Genomic DNA, 19,948 nt, shown 5'->3' with positions numbered 1-19,948 from the left:
ATGGGAGGGAATCTACAAGATAAACCCAAAACTTTTTCTCTCTCTAATTTAGTTGATATTTAATTTTATTTAATTATGTTACAAATGACACATATGTCATAATATTGGTAGATGAAATGCTAAGGGACAAGCCACACGAAGCATTATTCCAGGCGTTATAGACGAGTCAACAGGGCATGAAGCTCTTCCATTGGCTGATCATCAGCTGATTCCCGAACGCCAACCTAATCAGGGAGCTTCATGCTCTGTTGACCCGTCTGAAAACGCCTGTGGCTTCGTGTGGCTTTTCCCTAAGGATGTGCTATTTTTCTTCCAAATTTAGGTGTCATAATCCAAAAAGTAGTCTAGGCTATGTCTCTTTCACTTGTCCATTTTTGAGTACAAAATATCCATGTGCAATGTCCATTTTTGGGCACATCCATACCTCACGTTCAAATATTTAGAGTTTCAAAACAGTCTTATAAAACTATGAATTACCACCGGTTTTTGGGTCCTCTTGCTCTCCCACTCTGAATGTCAAGTTACACTCAACACTATAATATGTTATCACTTATAATTCACCTACTGTTATCTGAATCTTATCTTGTAATTTTAATCACACATATTGTAATTTATAGTAAATATAATATTATATAACTACTTATTGAATAATACTGCTTGCTGGAACTGTCCCCCAATCTCAGTCGCATAGTCTTACTGGGGGAATTCCACTCAATCAATATGTTCTTTGTACTGTTTTTGTAAAAATGTAATTCTTATTTTGTTAAATATGAAATATAATTATGTACATGTATTGCTATGCCAAATGGAAATGAATGAATTGAATTGAGCAAACACTTATAAACTTATTTATAGTTGATTTACTCATTCAAACAATTAGATGCAAACATTCAATACTTAGGCCTTATCTACAGTCCTGTAGCAGATATACTCATTCATCAAATTTATAGGCCTATCCATTTTTAATTTTTTACAATTCGTTACTAGTTGAAAATTAAGATGGACAGTTACCGAGCCATACATTGGAGTATATTGTATGTCTCAGTAAAGCGTCCGAATAACAAATTTGCTTTGATTTGATTGTACATTTTGAGTGTGATTTGCAACCAGATACGGAGCATACATTTCAATGCTAGTAACTTCAATTCATTAAACATAACCAAGCAAAAATTGATAATTGGTTCATTTATTTTCTGAAATTCTTCATTTGCAGAACTACAAGGGATGCCAACGGAAATATGAATTGGGTTTGGGCGATGACATGGACTCGGTTATCGACGGAAGAATTATTTCTTGTCAATCAATTTCCAAATTAATTCAGCGTCGATTGCCCCACTGTTCGATACAAGCTAGCAATGAAGGTTTGTAATTATGTTTTCTTTCTCTGATATCACAACCAAGTTTTTTGTAAGGATTTTTGATCTGATTACTTTGATTACATCAAATAACATAGTATGCTATGCTTCATTATGTCTTCCAAAATCTGATTATCTCATAAGACAACCATCGAGCCTTTATGAATATTTCCTTGAAGTAGTTTAATGCTTTCTAGTTATTCTAAAAAAAATACTATGAAGTAGTTATTTAAAAATTGATAAAGAATATGGAACAACTGTCTCGAATATACATCCTTGATATTCGATCGATAATTGATCGGGTGACTCGTTGGAGTAAGTGATAACGCGCCGGTTTAATAATCAAGAGAACCCGAGTTCGAATCTCGACCGGGGCAAAAGTTTTTGACCACAGCCCAATCACATAGATACGGCCACCCCGTCTTTCGGAGGAGATGATAAGCCGTCGGTCCCGACTACCTAAAAAGTAGTCGTCATCTCTCATCATCATCCCTCTTACTCATTACCCAAGCACAAGCCTAAGAGCTTATGTGGGCATCACCCTCAGTATTATTATTATTTGAATGTATTTCATTTGTGAAAAACAAATTATTATTCTCATTGATATTTCACTACTTATTTCTTATTTAAAACTTATACCTTACCTATTTAGAATTATTATATTACCTATTTGTATAAAATTCATATCATTCATCATTCAGTTTTCATTGAATGTTTTACTTTTGTTAGCTCATTAAATGTCTAAAATTCATATCATTCAGTTTTCACTGAATGTTTTACTTTTGTTAGCTCATTTAATGTCATTAAATGACATTAAATGTCGTTTTAACGTTAAACATATTTTTTGTACTTCACGCTTTACATTTGTTAACTGATAATTTATATATTTTTTCAATTATTTCAGATGAAAGCATCGTCAGTGTATGTGCAATTGCTTGGGAAGTCTGGACTCCTGAACGAACCAATGTTATTTCAAAATTGACTCTTTTCGACATCAATCAATGGTACGTACTCTGCTCACTGTTCATAGTTTATTATAACTTTTATAATTTCGTTGTTCATTATTACAGCATCAATGTTCCTTCAAAATTGGCTTTTTCTACACCATTCAACCTGAAGTGTGCTGTTCATCTGTTGTAAAGTTTGTAAATATGTGAAAAGGATTAGGTTAAGGGTACCTTAGAATATTGGTATACTAATCTCTGTAGTAGTTTTCACTTTCATGGGAATGATGATATTGTTATACTTATCTCTTTAATTTTCCACATCTATCTAGTTTTCATTTCCATGGTAATAGTAAAATATCTTTAATAGTTGACATTAGGTCGATTGAATAAAAGCTAGCAATCGCTAATACTAGGATTCTAGTAAGCTGTCTAATCACCTGACGGACCTGACATTTGCTTATGAATTTTAGCTAATGCCTAGAAAACTAGCACTTGATTATTCTACTGAATTTATCAATAGCTAGAAGCTAGAAATGGGGTGGTTCCTAGTCTCTAGAAAACGAAAGCTAGCAATTGTAAATACTACGGTTCTAGTGAGCTGTCTAAACACCTAATGGACCACAATTAGGCTTCACAATTCACAATTTTAACTAATGCCTAGAAAACCAGCACTTCATCCAACTTTCAGCAATAGCTAGAAGCAGGGAAAACTTATACAGTTTTTAAACGAATAAAAAATATTGTTTACTTTATGCTAGAAGCTAGAGCTAATGGGATTATGGTTCCAAGACTCCAGATGACGTGCCCCTCGTCCTAGTTATGTAGGTGTGGCGATTTGAAATGAAATGATTCTAGCGTTTATTCAAACGACCCAATGTAAAGTTGTTTAAATGTTGTATTTGTTTTTATCTAAACAAACCGAGGAGTCCGGTACACAGCTAGCCATAAAGTAATCGAAATAGAAGCCCGGTGCACACATTCTTGGAGTGATGACATCCTGATTCCAAAACTTGGTGTAGTATTTGCTGCAATCCCTCACGTCGGGAATGTAAACCAGCAACGAGGTATCATGATTTGACGGCAGGCACGATTGGCTATCGAAGTCGAACCGGTAGTTGACTCCGCATTTATCGACCATCGACGGCACACCATCGATACAGAAGGCGTAGTATCGATCATATTGAGTGTGTTTCACTTTCACACCGTGAAGTTTTTGGCAATCGAACACTATTTCATCGTAGAAAAGTGTGATCTGGTTGTTGGTGCACAGGTTTTTGTCCAGGTTGAAACGTTGGTTCTTGTTGCAGGATAGTGAGAATGCGTAGCCTTGGAAGCATAGGTAGAATTTGTTGGTGGTTTCGGGGTTGGGGTAGAAGCCGTCGGTTTGACAGACGAATGTGGAGTTGATCATGTCGCCGCACAGGTCGAGTCGGCCCGGCTCCGAGTCGCAGGTGCCGGTTCGCTCGTTGCAGAACGGAGTCTCCGACTGGCATTTGACCTTGGTTTCAACCAGTGATCCGTTGGCACGATTGCCGCAGATGCGGACTGTTGAACAGTCGGCGCACGAATACTTCTTCGGACACATCTGCGACTTTTTCCTCCTTCTCCGTCGTGGAGCTAATTGTGTCGTTTCTGAAGGGCTCCCGATACTTTCATCTTGTATTAGGTCTACTACTGGTGATGAATCTACATCTGCTTTGTAAGCTCCAACTTGTATTGGGTCTGCTAGTGGTGATGAATCTACAGATGCTTTGTAAGCCCCAATATTTTCTCCTGGAGATGAATCTACATCTGCTTTGTAAGCTCCAACTTGTATTGGGTCTGCTAGTGGTGATGAATCTACATCTGCTTTGTAAGCTCCATCTTGTATTGGGTCTGCTAGTGGTAATGAATCTACAGATGCTTTGTAAGCCCCAATATTTTCTTCTGGAGATGAATCTACATCTGCTTTGTAAGCTCCATCTTGTATTGGGTCTGCTAGTGGTAATGAATCTACAGATGCTTTGTAAGCCCCAATATTTTCTTCTGGAGATGAATCTACATCTGCTTTGTAAGCTCCATCTTGTATTGGGTCTGCTAGTGGTAATGAATCTACAGATGCTTTGTAAGCCCCAATATCTTCATCTGGAGCTGATCTTTTCCGCAAGTATTTCACACTAGGCAAACCATACATTAGCGGTTGAGCCTCGACTGGGTTGATTTCTTTGGCCATCCTCGTTGAAAATGCGTGTGCTTCATGTTGTGTTATGCTCGTCTGGAAAATGAGATAATGATGAACAATGTGAGTTCTTATGATTTTCATTGTTGTAAAAACCCCTAAAGTTTATAGTCAGGTCCACGTTATAATGGCAGTGTTTATTTATCAATGGTATTGCTATCCTTGTCTATCATTCAACAAAGAGGATAGCGCTATCTCTTTCTCGCTTTACTCTGTTGCCAGATCGTCTTATAACAATGTATAATCAATTAACTAAATATTTCATCTTAATTATGAAAAATTCATTTGATATTATTGGAAAATATAATTTCTTGTTTGATAAAATGAAATTGATTATATTAAACGAGAATAAACAGTAAATATGAAATCAATTGATAAACCTGTATCAGCTACCGCATATAGGAGGCATTGACAAGACAGAGGATCGGCAACGTTTTTCTCCTATCTTTCTCCACTGCCATTATAACGTGGACCTCACTATAGTTATAACTGCTATAGTGAGGTCCACTTTATAATTACAGTATTTGTATTTGCTATCCTTGGTGACATTGGTGTTTCTATCCTTGTCTATCATTCAACAAAGCAGATAGCGCTATCATTTTCTAGCTCCGCAAAGTCGCCAGATCGTTTTTACAATATAGAATTATAATTAACAAATTAACAAAATATTCAATATTAATTATGAAAATGTATTATTTAATCGTTTAAAATATGTTTTCTTGACAAATTAAATATAATTGATTATTTTCAACAAGAAATAATAGTTAATCTTACATCAGATATATCGAAATCGGTTATCTTTTATAGAAGGCAATGGCAAGGCAGAAAATTGGCCACACCGTTCTCCTATCTTTCTCCACTGTGATTATTACGTAGACCTCACTATAGCTCTGCAGTGTGAACTCGTGATTTTCCTTCTAATGAAACCCCCTTACCTTCAGTTAAGTTAATAACTGCTATTTAGTTTATCATACTTCACATAAATAAAGTTGAATAAAAGTTATGTAAATAAAGCTATGAAATGTGTCATAGTGGCAAGTAGGACGTTTTAAGAAATACCAATTAATTTTTCTCCACATTCTAGGATTAATTTGAAAACCTCTGGTATTAATTTCAAACCTCTAGGATTAATAGGAAGTTCACAACAAAATAATTTTTCAATTGTTAAAATTGTTTTTATTATAGTTTCATTATTATGTCCACAAAAAAGCATCTATACTTCAGTCTCCAATAGCAGAAGTAACTGGTTATCTTGATAAATTGATGATGATGATGATGATAATAATAATAATATCGAGAGACCTGGCCGGCTCAGCTCTGGTGTCCGTGTTTTCAGGTCGATCAATTTCAGGGCGTCTGACATGACCTAACGACTGTTATTAGACTGATAATTTTATTCTAATGTTTCAATTTCAGTTACAAACAATTGTAGTTTTAAATGTTATGAATTATACTTACGGTTATTAAAGAAAATCCCAGTAATACATAAGAGCATAACATCTTGTAAGTTTTGATAAAGGAAAGGCTTTTCAGTCTTGAACATGAATTGATGAGTGTCTACTTATAAATAATGACGTATGTTTATCATAAAGTTTCAACACTAGAGCGATCAAACAGTAAATGTGCGTGAAATCGATCAGGAATGGTGATCATCACTATCATTGAATTTATTGGTGGCTAGTCGAGAGACCTGGCCGGCTCAGCTCTGATGTCCGTGTTTTCAGGTCGATCAATTTCTGGGCGTCTGACATGACCTAACGACTGTTATTAGACTGATAATTTTATTTTAAGGTTTCAATTTCAGTTAGAAACAATTGTAGTTTTAAATGTTATGAATTATACTTACGGTTATCAAAGAAAATCCCAGTAATACATAAGAGCATAACATCTTGTAAGTTTTGATAAAGGAAAGGCTTTTCAGTCTTGAACATGAATTGATGAGTGTCTACTTATAAATAATGACGTATGTTTATCATAAAGTTTCAACACTAGAGCGATCAAACAGTAAATGTGCGTGAAATCGATCAGGAATGGTGATCATCACTATCATTGAATTTATTGGTGGCTAGAAGATTGAGTTATTGACTGAGCGTGAAATGAATCTCTTTTGATTATATAAAGTTTGATCAATAGAGATTGCAATACAGTTTATTGAAAGATAAAAACCAAGTAATCCAAAGAACAGTAAATTATTATCAACTTTATTTCAAAACACCATAGGATATGCTTTGAAGTTGAACTTGTCAAAACGCCATAGGATATGTTTTGAAGTTGAACTTGTCTTATTTATTGTTGAGAATGAGACTTCGCTTTATAAAATACTGAAATTGTTACTTGTGACAAATATTTAGCAAACATTCTTCTCGTTTAAAAGCTCTATAGATGTGGCAAATGAATTTAATTTTAAGGAAGATAGTCTTCAACAACGACATCAATAAGAACAATTCAATTTTATATAATTAATTATTATAATACCTACTGTATCTATTTATTAAGTAATGTATTTTATACTTCAAGTTTTGAACTTTGTAATTATCATTAAGAATAAATAAATTTGAAAATTTGATCATTGTATACTTCTTTGATCATAAAAAAATACTAGAAGCTGAAGGTCTATGTCAAAATGACTAGATAAGATCCGAAATCAAACTAACTCATACGTTCTCCAGGCGGAGACCTTCGAAACTATTAAACTGTTTAGATTGAACTATTTAACTAGATTTATTACCAATTTTATTCTATCATCAACCTTTACTACTATAATTCATTACTGTACTAGGATTATTCACGAAGAATCTTATATTTTGTCAAGCTTTCCATTCTTATCTTCTTATTACAGTTCTTATTATTCCAATGCAGTACGGCGATATTTCACCTGAAGTGTCATTAGCATTTCATGAAAATCTATATCATATTGTAAAAATAGCAGAAGCATTAGTCTATTGTGAAACTAATGCCCGGTTTCACCAAACTCATTCAAGATATTTGAACATGGTCAAGACGGGCACGCTTTACAAGTGTGCACTGGAATTATTGTTAGTAACCATCGTCAAGATCCAGTGCACTCGTTATAAAGCTGGTTTTCGTTTGTGCGTAAATGCCGTCGTCGATCACGACAGGGTGAGGATCTCAGATTGGGTAGATTTCAATTTGTCTAAATACCCTAAAAGATTATGTTCAATTATGTTTTTATGGGGGAGGTTGAGTTTATACTTTGTTAAACTTTTAAATTGCAATATGTTAATATTATTAGAAATTTTCGATTCTTGAATCATAAACACAGATAATGAAAAGTTATTTGTTCAGCTGTTTTAGCACACTTGAAATTTGGACAATATGAATGTCAACAATGCTTGTCGTCGTCGACTGCGGAAATTTACGCACAAACGAAAATGCACCTTAAACCGTACCTGATTTGACTAGGTTGGAATGTCTTGACCGAGTTTGTTGAAACTGCGCAAACTCGAACCTGGGGTTTATATAAATTATTATTCTTGTTAGAACCACATTTTGTTAGTAAATTTGTACTTAGTTCTCCATCAAAAGAACATTCGATCCTAAAATTGATCAAACATGATTATTTTCGCTTGTTTTCGCAGGTACAGAGCACAGATGCCCTATAGTTTGGAGTCAGGTGACAGTAACAGTTATGTGGCAAACCTTCTGCTGCCCTCTAGCAATGAGGAACACCCGGAACCTTTGCTGGACGTCTGCATTAGTGCCGAATCTCTCTCGCAGTTCTCTGCCTACCAGCCTCTCGATGAACACTATTTCCCGCTCTCGCTCTCTCTTGGTAAGTTTGTTTATTCATTCATTCATACATTGAAACACAATAGCGTAATGAGAAATCAGGTGCTAGCACAAAACGTCTTCTATTCCCAAATTTAGCCTAATAATTGTTCTGTCTTAACCGCTTCGAACTCTTTCAATTTACTTCATTTTTTTATAAGATATAATTATTATATTGTTTCTTGATTCTTGTTAGGGTGAGACCATATCAAGCGTGTTTCAGGCGTTTTAGAGTTGTCGGACTGATTATGTTGGCGCCTGAAAAATAGCTTGTAAAACCGCCTGATATGGTATTCACATTTAGAGTGCCCTTAGAATTCACATTTCTTCTACATCGTTTTTAATATGTTGATAATAGACTCTATAGATTTAGACTTGATAGAAATCGATAAAAGATGAATATTGAATGAAAGGAGAATTTCTTTTTAGAAATAATTTTTATAATAATACAGTAATATTGTTACATTTAAAAATTATTTGTGACTGTATTTCTTTGTTTTGTTTTCTTTTTCTCTTCTTTTAAAGAACATTAACCAACACAATTTCTCTGAAGAACAAAAATGAATCTCCATTTTATAAGGAAGACTCTGAGAAAAAATAAGGTATGGAATTGTTTCCTAATTTATAGAGCTTTTTAATATGTTTTATCATCACAAAAATATAATTTTGCAGTTAGTTGGCCATAATCGTAGGCCCATTACCACCATCTATGTTTAACGTTAATCTTAATTTACATGAAGAGATGATTTATTACTATGGCCCGGTTGCACAACTGCCGGTTACATTTTAACCATGATCAATTTCACGAGAACCAATCAGAGAAGGCGTTTTTGAAAAGATGGCTTCTATGATTGGTTCTCGTGGAATTAGCACTGTTAAAATTTAACCGGATGTTGTGCAACCGGCACAAAGTGTTTGATTAGTGTTTCGTCTAAATGGCCGATTATCTCCCTATGGCCTTTAAGCTCATTATGCACCATGTCAATTCAAACGGAGATAAATCAGCTGTTCGTTTAACCCCGTTATGTAACACATATCAAATGCGACCATACCTTCATGCAATCATAGATTAGCGTTAAACGTAGATTGAACTCAGTTTAAGCGGAGTTAAATCAGCTGTCCGTTTAAACCCAGTATATAAAACATTATCTTAAATAATACGACCATGAAATTACCTTCATGTAATCATAGATTAGCGTTGAACTTAGTTGGTGCTTATGGACCCAAGTCGACGATTCCACTGTGGTGTAATAGTTTTAGTGTATCATTTGTTGTATTGGTTTTTTAGCATACACGTGTCTGTACGAGCACAAAAAGCTGTCGACTTTTTACTTTTGTGTCGTTTTATGCCCATATATGAAACATCTCGTTTCAAACGGGAATAAATCATCTATTGGTTTAAACCCGTAATGAAACATTATTAATACAATGTAGAATTGTAAACGATGTATTTTCTCTTAGTCTATAATTAGTGTTACTGTCTTTGCAGCATGCACATGCCTGTACGAGCACAGGAAGGTGGAGTGCGCGTGGAAGGGCGTGCAGATGGAGTTGCTGACCGCCCTGGACCAGGCGGGGCCGTCGGCTCTCATCGACCCGAGTCGCTACTGCAGTAGATTCCTGGCCGTCGGTCTCAAGCCCTCCTTCTACGACGCGGCTGACTCCGCTAATCTATCTGTGGTGAGAACTGGGCTATTATTAAATATTTCATGAAATAATCAAGAACAGATGATTATATTGATTTGAATAACTTATTTCTTCTTCTTCTCCTTCTTCTTTTTCTCCTTTTCCTTTTCCTTCTCCTCCTCCTTTTCCTTCTCCTTCTCCTTTTCCTTCTCCTTTTCCTTCTCCTTTTCCTTCTCCTTTTCCTTCTCCTTCTCCTTTTCCTTCTCCTTCTCCTTTTCCTTCTCCTTTTCCTTCTCCTTTTCCTTCTCCTTCTTCTCCTCCTTCTTACTTCGCTTCCAAAGTTATCATCAAAATGATATGTAATCAATCGTATTTTGAATCATGTATGGACAGTTAACAAGACATTCCTCAGAGAGAGAACGGATTGTCTGAGTAGCATGTCCGAATAACAAATTTGCTTTGATTTGATTGTGAATGTTGAGTGTGATTTGCAACCAGATACGGAGCATACATGTTTCTTTGGAAGTCCAGTTTGATGCTTATCTTCAGTTTTGTTGTCATGGCGACTCTATCGTAATTCAAGTTTTCATGCTTATGAACGAAGTGAAATATTTTTAATTGTATTTAATTCGTGCTCCACGTTGCAACACGTGACAAAACAATTATTACATGGAAAACAATAATTAATATCGGGGGACCGACCTTCGCTCTGGAGTGTAAAAGCATAGAAAATTTGTAACAAAAGATTGAATTTATAGTTTATATTTATTTAATCATTTTTTCAGTCATACAATTATTTTTAGTTATATAAGGAGGAACAACAGGCTTATGCCCAAAACTGTCCCTTTTCAAATGTATACTACAGTCAAAATCAAAATCTAGATTAAGCTACTATCACTCATCAAAATAACAATTTATTCACACTTGAAAAAAACAAACCCATCATCAATTACATAAGATATACTATGAATTCGATTTATTTATTTCTTATTTATTTCATATGAAGTGACTTTGGGTGTCACTGCTGCTCTGATCGCGAACAATCCAAATAAAAGGAAACTAATTTAATGATATACTATGTTTGCTACAATATTTATTAATAATATACTATGTACTATTCTATACTAATAGCATCTAGTTACAATTTTGGACTTTCTGAAGTAAACATGTTAAAAAAAAGAAATAAACAAAAATAAATTTTTCTTGCTGGATTATTCTTCTCGTGAGATCAGCTGAGGAATAACCCACACATGCACTCGCTCACTCACTTTCCGATATCGCAATGTATCGAAAGACGACAAAATTTACAGCTGTTATTCCAAGGACGTATTTATCCTTTTAATGTCCTTCATCGAGTTATACGAGGGTTGAGACCTAGTGCAATCGAATTTTCATATCATAAACCTATTTTGTTCCAAATTTCATGAGAATCGTTAGAGCCGTTTCCGAGATCCGGTCACTTACAGATATATAAACATAAACATTTAAACAGAAATTGCTCGTTTAATAGTATAGGATATCACTGTTGATCTAAATTAAAGGTGCAAACCTCGATGACAATTTATACGGCCCCCGGCCCTGTATGCAATCTTACTTTCAAAAGTCACATATTTTCACTTTTTAAAAATAATTCCTTTTTGTCTTCATCTTTCGTAGTGATGAGAAGCGTCAAACACTGCACCAACCGTTTTCACACAACTTTAATATTAATTCATTTTAGGCCTTATACCCTAATTTTCTAGGTCTGAATAATTTGAGATTAGATAAGTTTTGATTCTCATTAGCTATTGAGGCGGGGAATTTAGATACAGGTAGGTCCCTTGCAGCCCGTCACTATTCATTTTAAATTACATGCGGTCCTCATCTACTTGAATTTTGAGCGCCTGGTTGGCGCTAAACTAACCAAAAACTGATTCATCAGCTGTGAAATACATATCAATCGAATCGAACACTATTCTACTCTAAATTCAAAATATTGTCTTAATTCCAGTTGACTACTTTTCTACTCTAAAATACTCCAAGTATTGTGTTGATACTTGTTGTGCTTCGAGCGTCTTCAAATTGAATGCTTTTCTAATCTAAATGATTCGAAATATTGTGTTGATACATTTTGGTGTTTGCGGCGGCGCAGGTGACAGAGCGTCAGATGCTGTTGACAGTGATGGTGGAGCAGGGCTGGATGTCGTTTGTGCGCGATTGTGTGCGTGCGTGGGCCGACGGCTGCCTGGCAGTGGCCAACTGCACCCTCCCCACCCTCCTCAAGTGGGGTTGGTCCGCCGTTACCTTCTACAAGCAGATGGCTGACAACATCTGTGAGTAGTAACAACAAATAATCAAAGAGGTCGTGGTGTTAGTAACATAGCTGTTACCCTGGCTGGTCACCAAGCCGATCACCAACAACACTTCAAAGACAAGAGTTAAAAATCGCGAAAACCCCTGTTTTTGACAACATCTTCGCCATTTTAGCCGCCATCTTGTATTGCATTTGATCGAAATTGTTCGTGTCTGATCCTTATAGTGTAAGGACCTTAAGTTCCAAATTTCAAGTTATTCCGTTAATTGGGAGATGAGATATCCTGTACACAGACGCACATACACTCATACACACACACATACAAACCAATACCCAAAAACCACTTTTTTGGACTCAAGGGACCTTGAAACGTATAGAAATTTGTAAATTGGGGTACCTTAATTTTTTTCGGAAAGCAATACATTCCTTACCTTTGGTAATAAGGCAAGGCAAGTAAAAAAGAACACTTTTATTTCCGTGATTTACACAGCACTTTTTCTCCACCTACATCTGTAAGAATATTTTTCAATATCATTCCATAGTACAAAGCTTGTTCAGACTCCAAACATCACCAAAAACTAAATAAAATCGTATGATTTCGTTGAAAAACGACTGTATAGTAAAATCCATGTTATAAAGTAGTCCAGGACTTCCCATATACCTAAAAAAAAATGGCCGCCGTATGTGGTGGCCGACATTGATATTTTAAACGGGAACTAGACGAACTGAGATCTCGACAAACTGAAACGCTCTCTAACAGCTGATTAGTGATTTTTTCTCAGTAGGAATTTCTTTAAGACCACCACATACGGCGGCCATTTTTTTCTAGGCTCAGGTCCGGTAGTATATAGAAGGTCCTGAGTAGTCATTGGAGATGGTAGATGATAAGAAGGCAGCGGTTTCCATCGTCTTCTAATGTAGGTTGCTGTGATTCAAGCTATTCCGGTATATCTGATATGATATTAATTTATTGTCAATTCTTGTTGATAATTATTCGTTCTATCTCAAAAATACTTTATTCGTAAATGAAATAGCCTCAGTACCTATATTTTTTCAGGATCTAATAATAAGTTTCCATAATTGAAAAAAACATGAGAGCGCTTCTGTTTAAAACACTAAATTACACAGTGTGACAACCTGAACTAGTTTCTTGTTACTTTGATAGTTATTACAAAGCCAATATACTCAATATTTTTTCATGGTATACTGTAATTGATTTGAGATCATTTTGTTTTGTTAAAATATGAATTTTCATTCCAGGTATTCAACTGTTTGATCTCCGTACCACACCATCAATGAAGGAGTTCATCTACGTTGTATCACTGTTGCATAAACTATCCGAGATATTTGACTTTATCCTGAAAAACTATAGAAATTTTATTTTAGAAGGTAAGTCTTGAAACATATCGTCTTATTCAATAAATCTCCTATTTTCTTAAACATAACATTCTTTGTATTAAACTTTAAACATATCCAACCGACAATCAATTTATTACTGGAGTTTTGTATACAAGTCAACTGAGACTAATCTTCATGACATTTTTTTATACACAACTAAATTATTCTGTACTTCGAAGGATAAAGCTTTGTTATATTGAATTAACCTTGAAAATACCAATGTAAAGAACTGACAATGCTAAAAATTAAATTAAAATTAAAAATTGAACTGTTTAAATTGAACTTCTCTTTAATAAAACTTGAAAATACTGGAAACTTCACTCTTCAATTGCATAACAAAACATTGTGAATCAGAATCGTTAAACTGAATACTGAATGAAGATAGTACTTTTTAAAACTTGATATTTCATCATTTCATGTATTATGTGAATTTTTGGTTGAAACTGCTCCATATGTATATAGTTGATTTCACATTTATTATATAGTGAATTCTTACATTTAACTTTAATTTGTCTTAAATCTGTATCCTTGTATTTTTGTTTATTTGCAGACAATGTGGAGCTGCAAAGTATCTCTCTACAATTATACATTGAGTACTTGGATTCGGTGGTGTGGTCAACTAAGCATCATCTTCTGCCGGAAGTGAACGAACCTTCATCCAGTCTGCCTGACATCTTCCAATATCCTCAACTGACACTGCAAAACAATGTCATTGAAAGGTACGTGGCATTTTATCATTAAAAATAACATGATATAGTAGCGTTTTTATTAGATTTTGTTTATAGTAAAGTTCTCATTTTAGTAGATTTTGTTTATATTAAAGCTCTCATTAAAATATAGTAGAGCTTCTTCTATAGTGAGGTGAGGCCACGTTATAATGGCAGTATTTGATAAACATTGGTGTTGCTATCCTTGTCTATCATTCCACAAAGCAGATAGCGCTATCCTTTTCTAGCTCCGCAACGTTGCCATATAGTTATTGAAAAATGTAGGAATAAATAATCAATATTAACAAACTATTTAATCCAAATCATGGAAATTTATTATTTAATCATTGAAAAATATATTTTCTTGGCGAATAAAATATAATTTATCATTTCAAACAATAATCTTTTGCCATTATAATGTGGATCTCACTGTAGTAGTTTTCCTATACTATTTGAAATTGAAATTTATTCATAACACTGGGACAATTTACAAACAAAAATGAATGAACTTAACAAATAAGTACAATAATTTTGAAAAAATAAAATACATAAAATATTATCTTATAATTCTATTTATATGAATGAAAATAATTAAAAACTAACAAAAACATTATGTAACGTCAGAGTTATGATTAAGGTACTTCATAAGCTATTAGCTGAGTGGAAGTTACACTCTTTAACCTTTGCAAGAGACAGAAGCCTCAACAAATTTCTAACAGAAAATCTTTGTCTATTCACACAACAATAGATACAGAAGCCAGAAGATAGAGAAGCTAGATACAGACAGATTTAGTATCACTAATGTTGACAAGAAAGTAATGTTGCCCAAAGACATTACAGCCAACTTGTACCGAAATTGTGCAATATTTTACCCGGAAATATTAATAACGAAATTCAAAATAAACAAGAAAGAAAGCAATAGTATACAATTGTTTAATCAACTAAGAAGGCAGAAATAATAATAATTTCGAATAATTGGATAACACTAAAGATGCAATTCCTTAGCGCTCGAGCACGCGGGTTAGAGCCGCCGGGTCAACATTTCATAACCTATAAATTCATTAAATTCGATGATTCATTGGATTTTTATGTTTATGACCGTTACAGCAGCAGATGAACTGGAAGTGTTGGCTACTATTAGTGATGTGGATCGGGAATATTCCCAGTGGGAAGGAACTTATGATTTGGCAATATTTCCGAGGCCAAGAAATTTTGGGAATTTAAGGGAATTTATGGGAACTTAAGGGAATTTATAAAATTGTTCTAAAAATGATTGAAATTGATCAATCCCACTCATATGTTACATCAATATAATCAATAAATCATCAATCTATTTCATATTGATCAAGCTCAGTCACATTTTACATTGATATAATCAATGAATCATAATTCTTTGAGCCTCTTTTTGCTCACTCACTCACTGTCTTTTAAATACTCGTATAGTCCAGTCAATGAAAGATTATAGAGGGAAAATTTTGTTACAAAATTTTTGACCCCGTAGCTCTGTTAAGGGTAGTAAGGGGGTAAACATATCAAAAGTCCTCACTCCTACTCCCAGTGCTAAGGTGGTAGGGGTGGTTTGAAAGTGCCATATTTTGTTTTTTGCATATATCTCGAACAATATGCGCCTTTCGGAAATTTTTGTCGAACACAATCATAATATTAAGCTCACAAATTATCCTACAAGTTTCATTTCCAACATTTTTCCATATCTCTCATAGTTTTCTAGGTATGAGCTCTCTAAGGTATCACATTTTGAAGAAAACCCCTTCCGGCTCCGATTTTTTCATCTTTTTGGCCTTATAACTTTTTAACGATTCATTGAAAAAATCCGTGCTAATCACGGGCTCATAGAGCATTATATTCTCTTCAATTACATCTATGGTAATATTATTTTACGCATCTCCCAACGATTGTTGCAACCGTTATAGTGTTGAGTGTGAAATCTTCAGTTTAACAAAAATAGATCAATTGTCAGGGAATTGGGAGGGAACGTTTTGGAACACAATATTTAACTTCGCAACTTTGTTTGAACTAGTTGGAAGGTGAGCATATCAAAAGTCCTCATCCTTGAGCTTAAGGAATGAGGGTAGCTTAAAAGTTGCATTTTTCCATTTCTGGCTGACACGCATGTAACTGGGAAACAATTCATTTCAGCGACATGGCTGAGTAAAAATAAAGCAAGATAAATTTCCTAAAAGTTTTGTACAGTGGAGTTTTGTGATATCTTCTTTAGTTTTTGAGATATTCACTTGTGTAAAATCTTTGAAAATTATTCTTCCAACTTTTTGCACTTTCAAGGCTTATTACTCAACAACAATGCATCGAAAAAATGTAATTTTTTACACAGGGGGTAGGAGTAAGGAGTTTTCATATGATTACTCCCTTACTATCCTTAAAGAAGAGCTACGGGGTCAACAAATTTCTAACAGAAAATCTTTGTCTATTTACAGAAAACGAATTGAAAGGAGTGAACATTACAGAAGTTATTAATAGAAACCAAAAAGTATAATACAATTCTAGGAAAATAGAATTAAGAAGAATTTGAAAATATATACATAATAAATATTATATCATAATTAAATATTGATATATGAACTCAAGTAATAATATATTAATGAAAAAATAAAAATCCTGAGACAGAAAAATTGTTAGAACCCTAGGAAGCAATAGTAGAAATTCCCAAAAGAATGTTAAAAAGAATTCATGTGAAAAAGAACTCCTCAATCTCATCAAAATCGAAATAAAATAGAAATTGCTTTAATTTCTTCAAAAATGTTACCAGTGAGCCTGTGGATGTAATATGTAGAGGTACCGGTAACTTATTAAAGGAATTTTCGTCATACTTACTCAATTGCAGCTGTTTTCCATGCATCAAATCAAGCCGGTAAACAGCTGTTTTCAGAAAAAGAAAACATGTGATTTTCATTACAGTATACTATACTGTAAAGAGATCATATGTTTTCTTTACAGTCGAGTATGTTAGGACTCTACTGTGTCCTAATAACATCTAAGTAATTAATATACTAACTCAAATAATTAAAGAACTCATTTAAGGAGTTTCAAGCTATAAGAACTCATCTGAAATCTTATAATTTAGGCCTTTATTATTTTATTTGATCTCAAAGGGTCTGTCTGTTTTGAACTAGGCGCTACGGGCTAGGCCATGTTTATAGAATGCAGTAGCTCGATCAGCAGCAGGTAATGGTTTCTGTTTCTCAGCAATATTATTCTTTCTCAGATAAGTATGACAAAAAACATTGTACGTAACTTGTACGTTAACGTATTTACCGCATTCGTATGATAATTCTGCTCTCAACTACGTTTCGGGCTGAAACAATCATACTTATGCGGTAAATTATCGTTAGCGGACTTGTTACGTAAAGTACTATTGGAGCACTGTAATCGTAAAACCGTTTGAAGGCTTCACATGAAGGGTTTGCAACAACAACCAAATTTCTGTCTATGAATAAAACAAGTCTACAAAATATCTGTGTTGCCAAATTTTGCGAAATTTCAATCTTTTATTGCAAGCTTCTATTAATATGATTTGATATAGGCTATTCACTTTGACAACACAGAATATAATAATAAACGCATTTATTGTTTGTGAACAGACGAGAAAAGATGCGTCAACTGAGTCGCAAGCTGTTGGAAGTGAATCCGCAGCTGTGCCTGGCTGATCTGCTGGTAGTTGATTCGCTCCTGAAGACAACAGCTGGAGGCCGACGCATCATCAGCCAATGGGAGGCCGAAGGCAGTGCAGTGGGCGGGCTCTATCCGCCGCCCAGCCTGCAGTCCATTCTGCGCATATTCCTCGTCAGAGGCGTGGCCACACACTTCAAGCACATGCTCATCTATTACTTCCTGCTCGATGTGGTTGATTTGCAACAGGACCAGTGCGTAAACTGTTTGATTAAGGCCCGGTTTCTAGGACACTTATTAAATCTAATGAACCATCAATTTATAATTGAAATTAAATGATTCATTGGATTTGATAAGTGTCCTAGAAACAGGGCCTCAAACTGATTGGTTAATCAATTTGAGTACTGATTTTAGATAGGAGTTATGTTTTATATAAAAGTATGCATCAATATTCCTCAGTTACATTCGACATTCTCAAGTAGGTATATTAGATTACAGAAGGATTGTAGAACGGGGTTGGTGTTTTCCATAAAAATATAATTATTTTTATAGATTTTATAGATAGATTCAAAATTCTCCTTCAGATACATTGGATTATAGAAGGCTTTACACTAAAATGATTAATTTGAGTACTGATGGTAGTTAGGAGTTGGTGCTTCATGTCAAAATATCCATCGACATTCTATGGTTAGAATTCAATATTCTCGTTTAGATAGATTGTATTTTAAAGTGATTTACACTACTTCAATTAATTTGAGTACTGATTGTAGATAGGAGTTGGTGATTTCCATAAAAATATGCATCGGGATCCGGTAGATAAGATTCAATATTCTTGTTTAGAAAGATTGGATTATAAAAGGATTTACCCTACAATGAATGATTTGAGTAATGATTGTAGATAGCAGTTTGTGTTTTCCGTAAAAATATCCATCTAGATTCTATAGATTGATTCAACATTCTCCTGTAAGTAGATTAGATTAGAGAAGGACTACAAACTTTTGTCATTGCCCCTTAAAGTCATTGGCAACGTTGTCATTTTCCCCTGAATTGAAACATTGGATATTTGGTTATCTTATTCTAAATCAGATAAAGCTGAATATCATTTACTGTATCAGGTGGAGCTAGGACTGAAGATTTTGTCTGCCAATTAACTTTGAGTACTTTCTAAGCACATAGTTGTCACTAATCTCTGTAGTTTAAAATTCAGTTGTTTAATCATTGTCAGTTTATGATCTAATGATATAAGAAATGCTATTTCAATTTTGGCTATGTCTTCCTTTCCAGCCCGTCTGCTGCAAAGATGTTACAGAATTTTGTCACCAAGTTCAGACTAACAAAATCTCAAGTACTGATCACAAAAGCATTCTGGCTAATTGATCATGGAAAGTTGAAGGTGAGATTTCTGTTTTGAATTTTGAATAATTTAGAAGATCAAAATGCAAGATTTAATGGTGAACTTGAAGGATATTCTAATTTCTATCTTTCTATGTAGATTTTCATGACACTAAATCTGTATTGATCTTATTTTCAATTTTTATCTAAAATAATATTATAGATAAGTTGAATGTTTTCTAGCAATATCGGCTGACGATTCTTGTTCTTTTTAATTCCTTTATTTACAAGAGAATGGTGATTTAAAACATGGATTCGGTAGAATGCAATTATATTCTTGTGTCAGTTCAATTGTTTATTGCAACCATTTTCATTAGTCCTGCGTTTTACACTATCAAACTAGAACTTGAATATGCTTCGATAAAACTCCAAATCTTAGCAGCTATTCTTTTTCTCATTTCACTTCACTAATGCAATATTATAATAGAACTGTTATCCACATACTAGATGACTTTATTATTGTTTAGCATACTATCAATAATAATTTATCCTTAATGTTCTAACTTGTTATTCATCATATACTAAATTTACTATTGTTTTATTCTGTATCAATGATAATTCATCCTGAATCTTCCAAG

At 34.2% G+C, this 19,948-nt stretch overlaps 2 protein-coding genes across 5 annotated transcripts in view; one reads left to right on the top strand and one right to left on the bottom strand.

The window, feature by feature from the left end:
* The window catches only part of LOC111063625 (protein ELYS), a 35,541-nt gene that overhangs the window by 14,408 nt on the left and 1,185 nt on the right, over nucleotides 1–19,948 (top strand). The window contains exons 8-16 of the mRNA XM_039434153.1: nucleotides 1,214–1,361; nucleotides 2,260–2,359; nucleotides 8,120–8,313; nucleotides 9,799–9,989; nucleotides 12,067–12,247; nucleotides 13,489–13,617; nucleotides 14,177–14,345; nucleotides 17,951–18,232; nucleotides 19,263–19,371. Of these exons, the coding sequence (XP_039290087.1) occupies nucleotides 1,214–1,361; nucleotides 2,260–2,359; nucleotides 8,120–8,313; nucleotides 9,799–9,989; nucleotides 12,067–12,247; nucleotides 13,489–13,617; nucleotides 14,177–14,345; nucleotides 17,951–18,232; nucleotides 19,263–19,371 (1,503 nt within the window). The remainder of the gene's footprint in view (nucleotides 1–1,213; nucleotides 1,362–2,259; nucleotides 2,360–8,119; nucleotides 8,314–9,798; nucleotides 9,990–12,066; nucleotides 12,248–13,488; nucleotides 13,618–14,176; nucleotides 14,346–17,950; nucleotides 18,233–19,262; nucleotides 19,372–19,948) is intronic.
* On the bottom strand, nucleotides 2,594–6,511 carry LOC111063634. 4 transcript variants are annotated; one of them, XM_039434155.1, is made up of 3 exons: nucleotides 6,367–6,511; nucleotides 4,088–4,556; nucleotides 2,594–4,042 (listed from the first exon to the last, which is right to left on the bottom strand). In XM_039434155.1, exons 1-3 carry the CDS (start codon nucleotides 6,406–6,408, stop codon nucleotides 3,189–3,191), a joined length of 1,365 nt encoding a protein of 454 aa, XP_039290089.1. In that variant the 5' UTR covers nucleotides 6,409–6,511; the 3' UTR covers nucleotides 2,594–3,188. The 4 variants fall into 4 exon arrangements, with proteins under 4 accessions (XP_039290089.1, XP_039290090.1, XP_022207014.2 ...); XM_039434156.1 differs by lacking the exon at nucleotides 6,367–6,511 and adding an exon at nucleotides 5,979–6,113 and having other exon boundaries at nucleotides 2,594–4,036; nucleotides 4,082–4,556; XM_022351322.2 differs by having other exon boundaries at nucleotides 2,594–4,556.

Source organism: Nilaparvata lugens, chromosome 8, assembly GCF_014356525.2.
Source record: "Nilaparvata lugens isolate BPH chromosome 8, ASM1435652v1, whole genome shotgun sequence".
NCBI lineage: Eukaryota > Metazoa > Arthropoda > Insecta > Hemiptera > Delphacidae > Nilaparvata > Nilaparvata lugens.
This window is presented reverse-complemented; position numbering and strand designations above follow the sequence as displayed.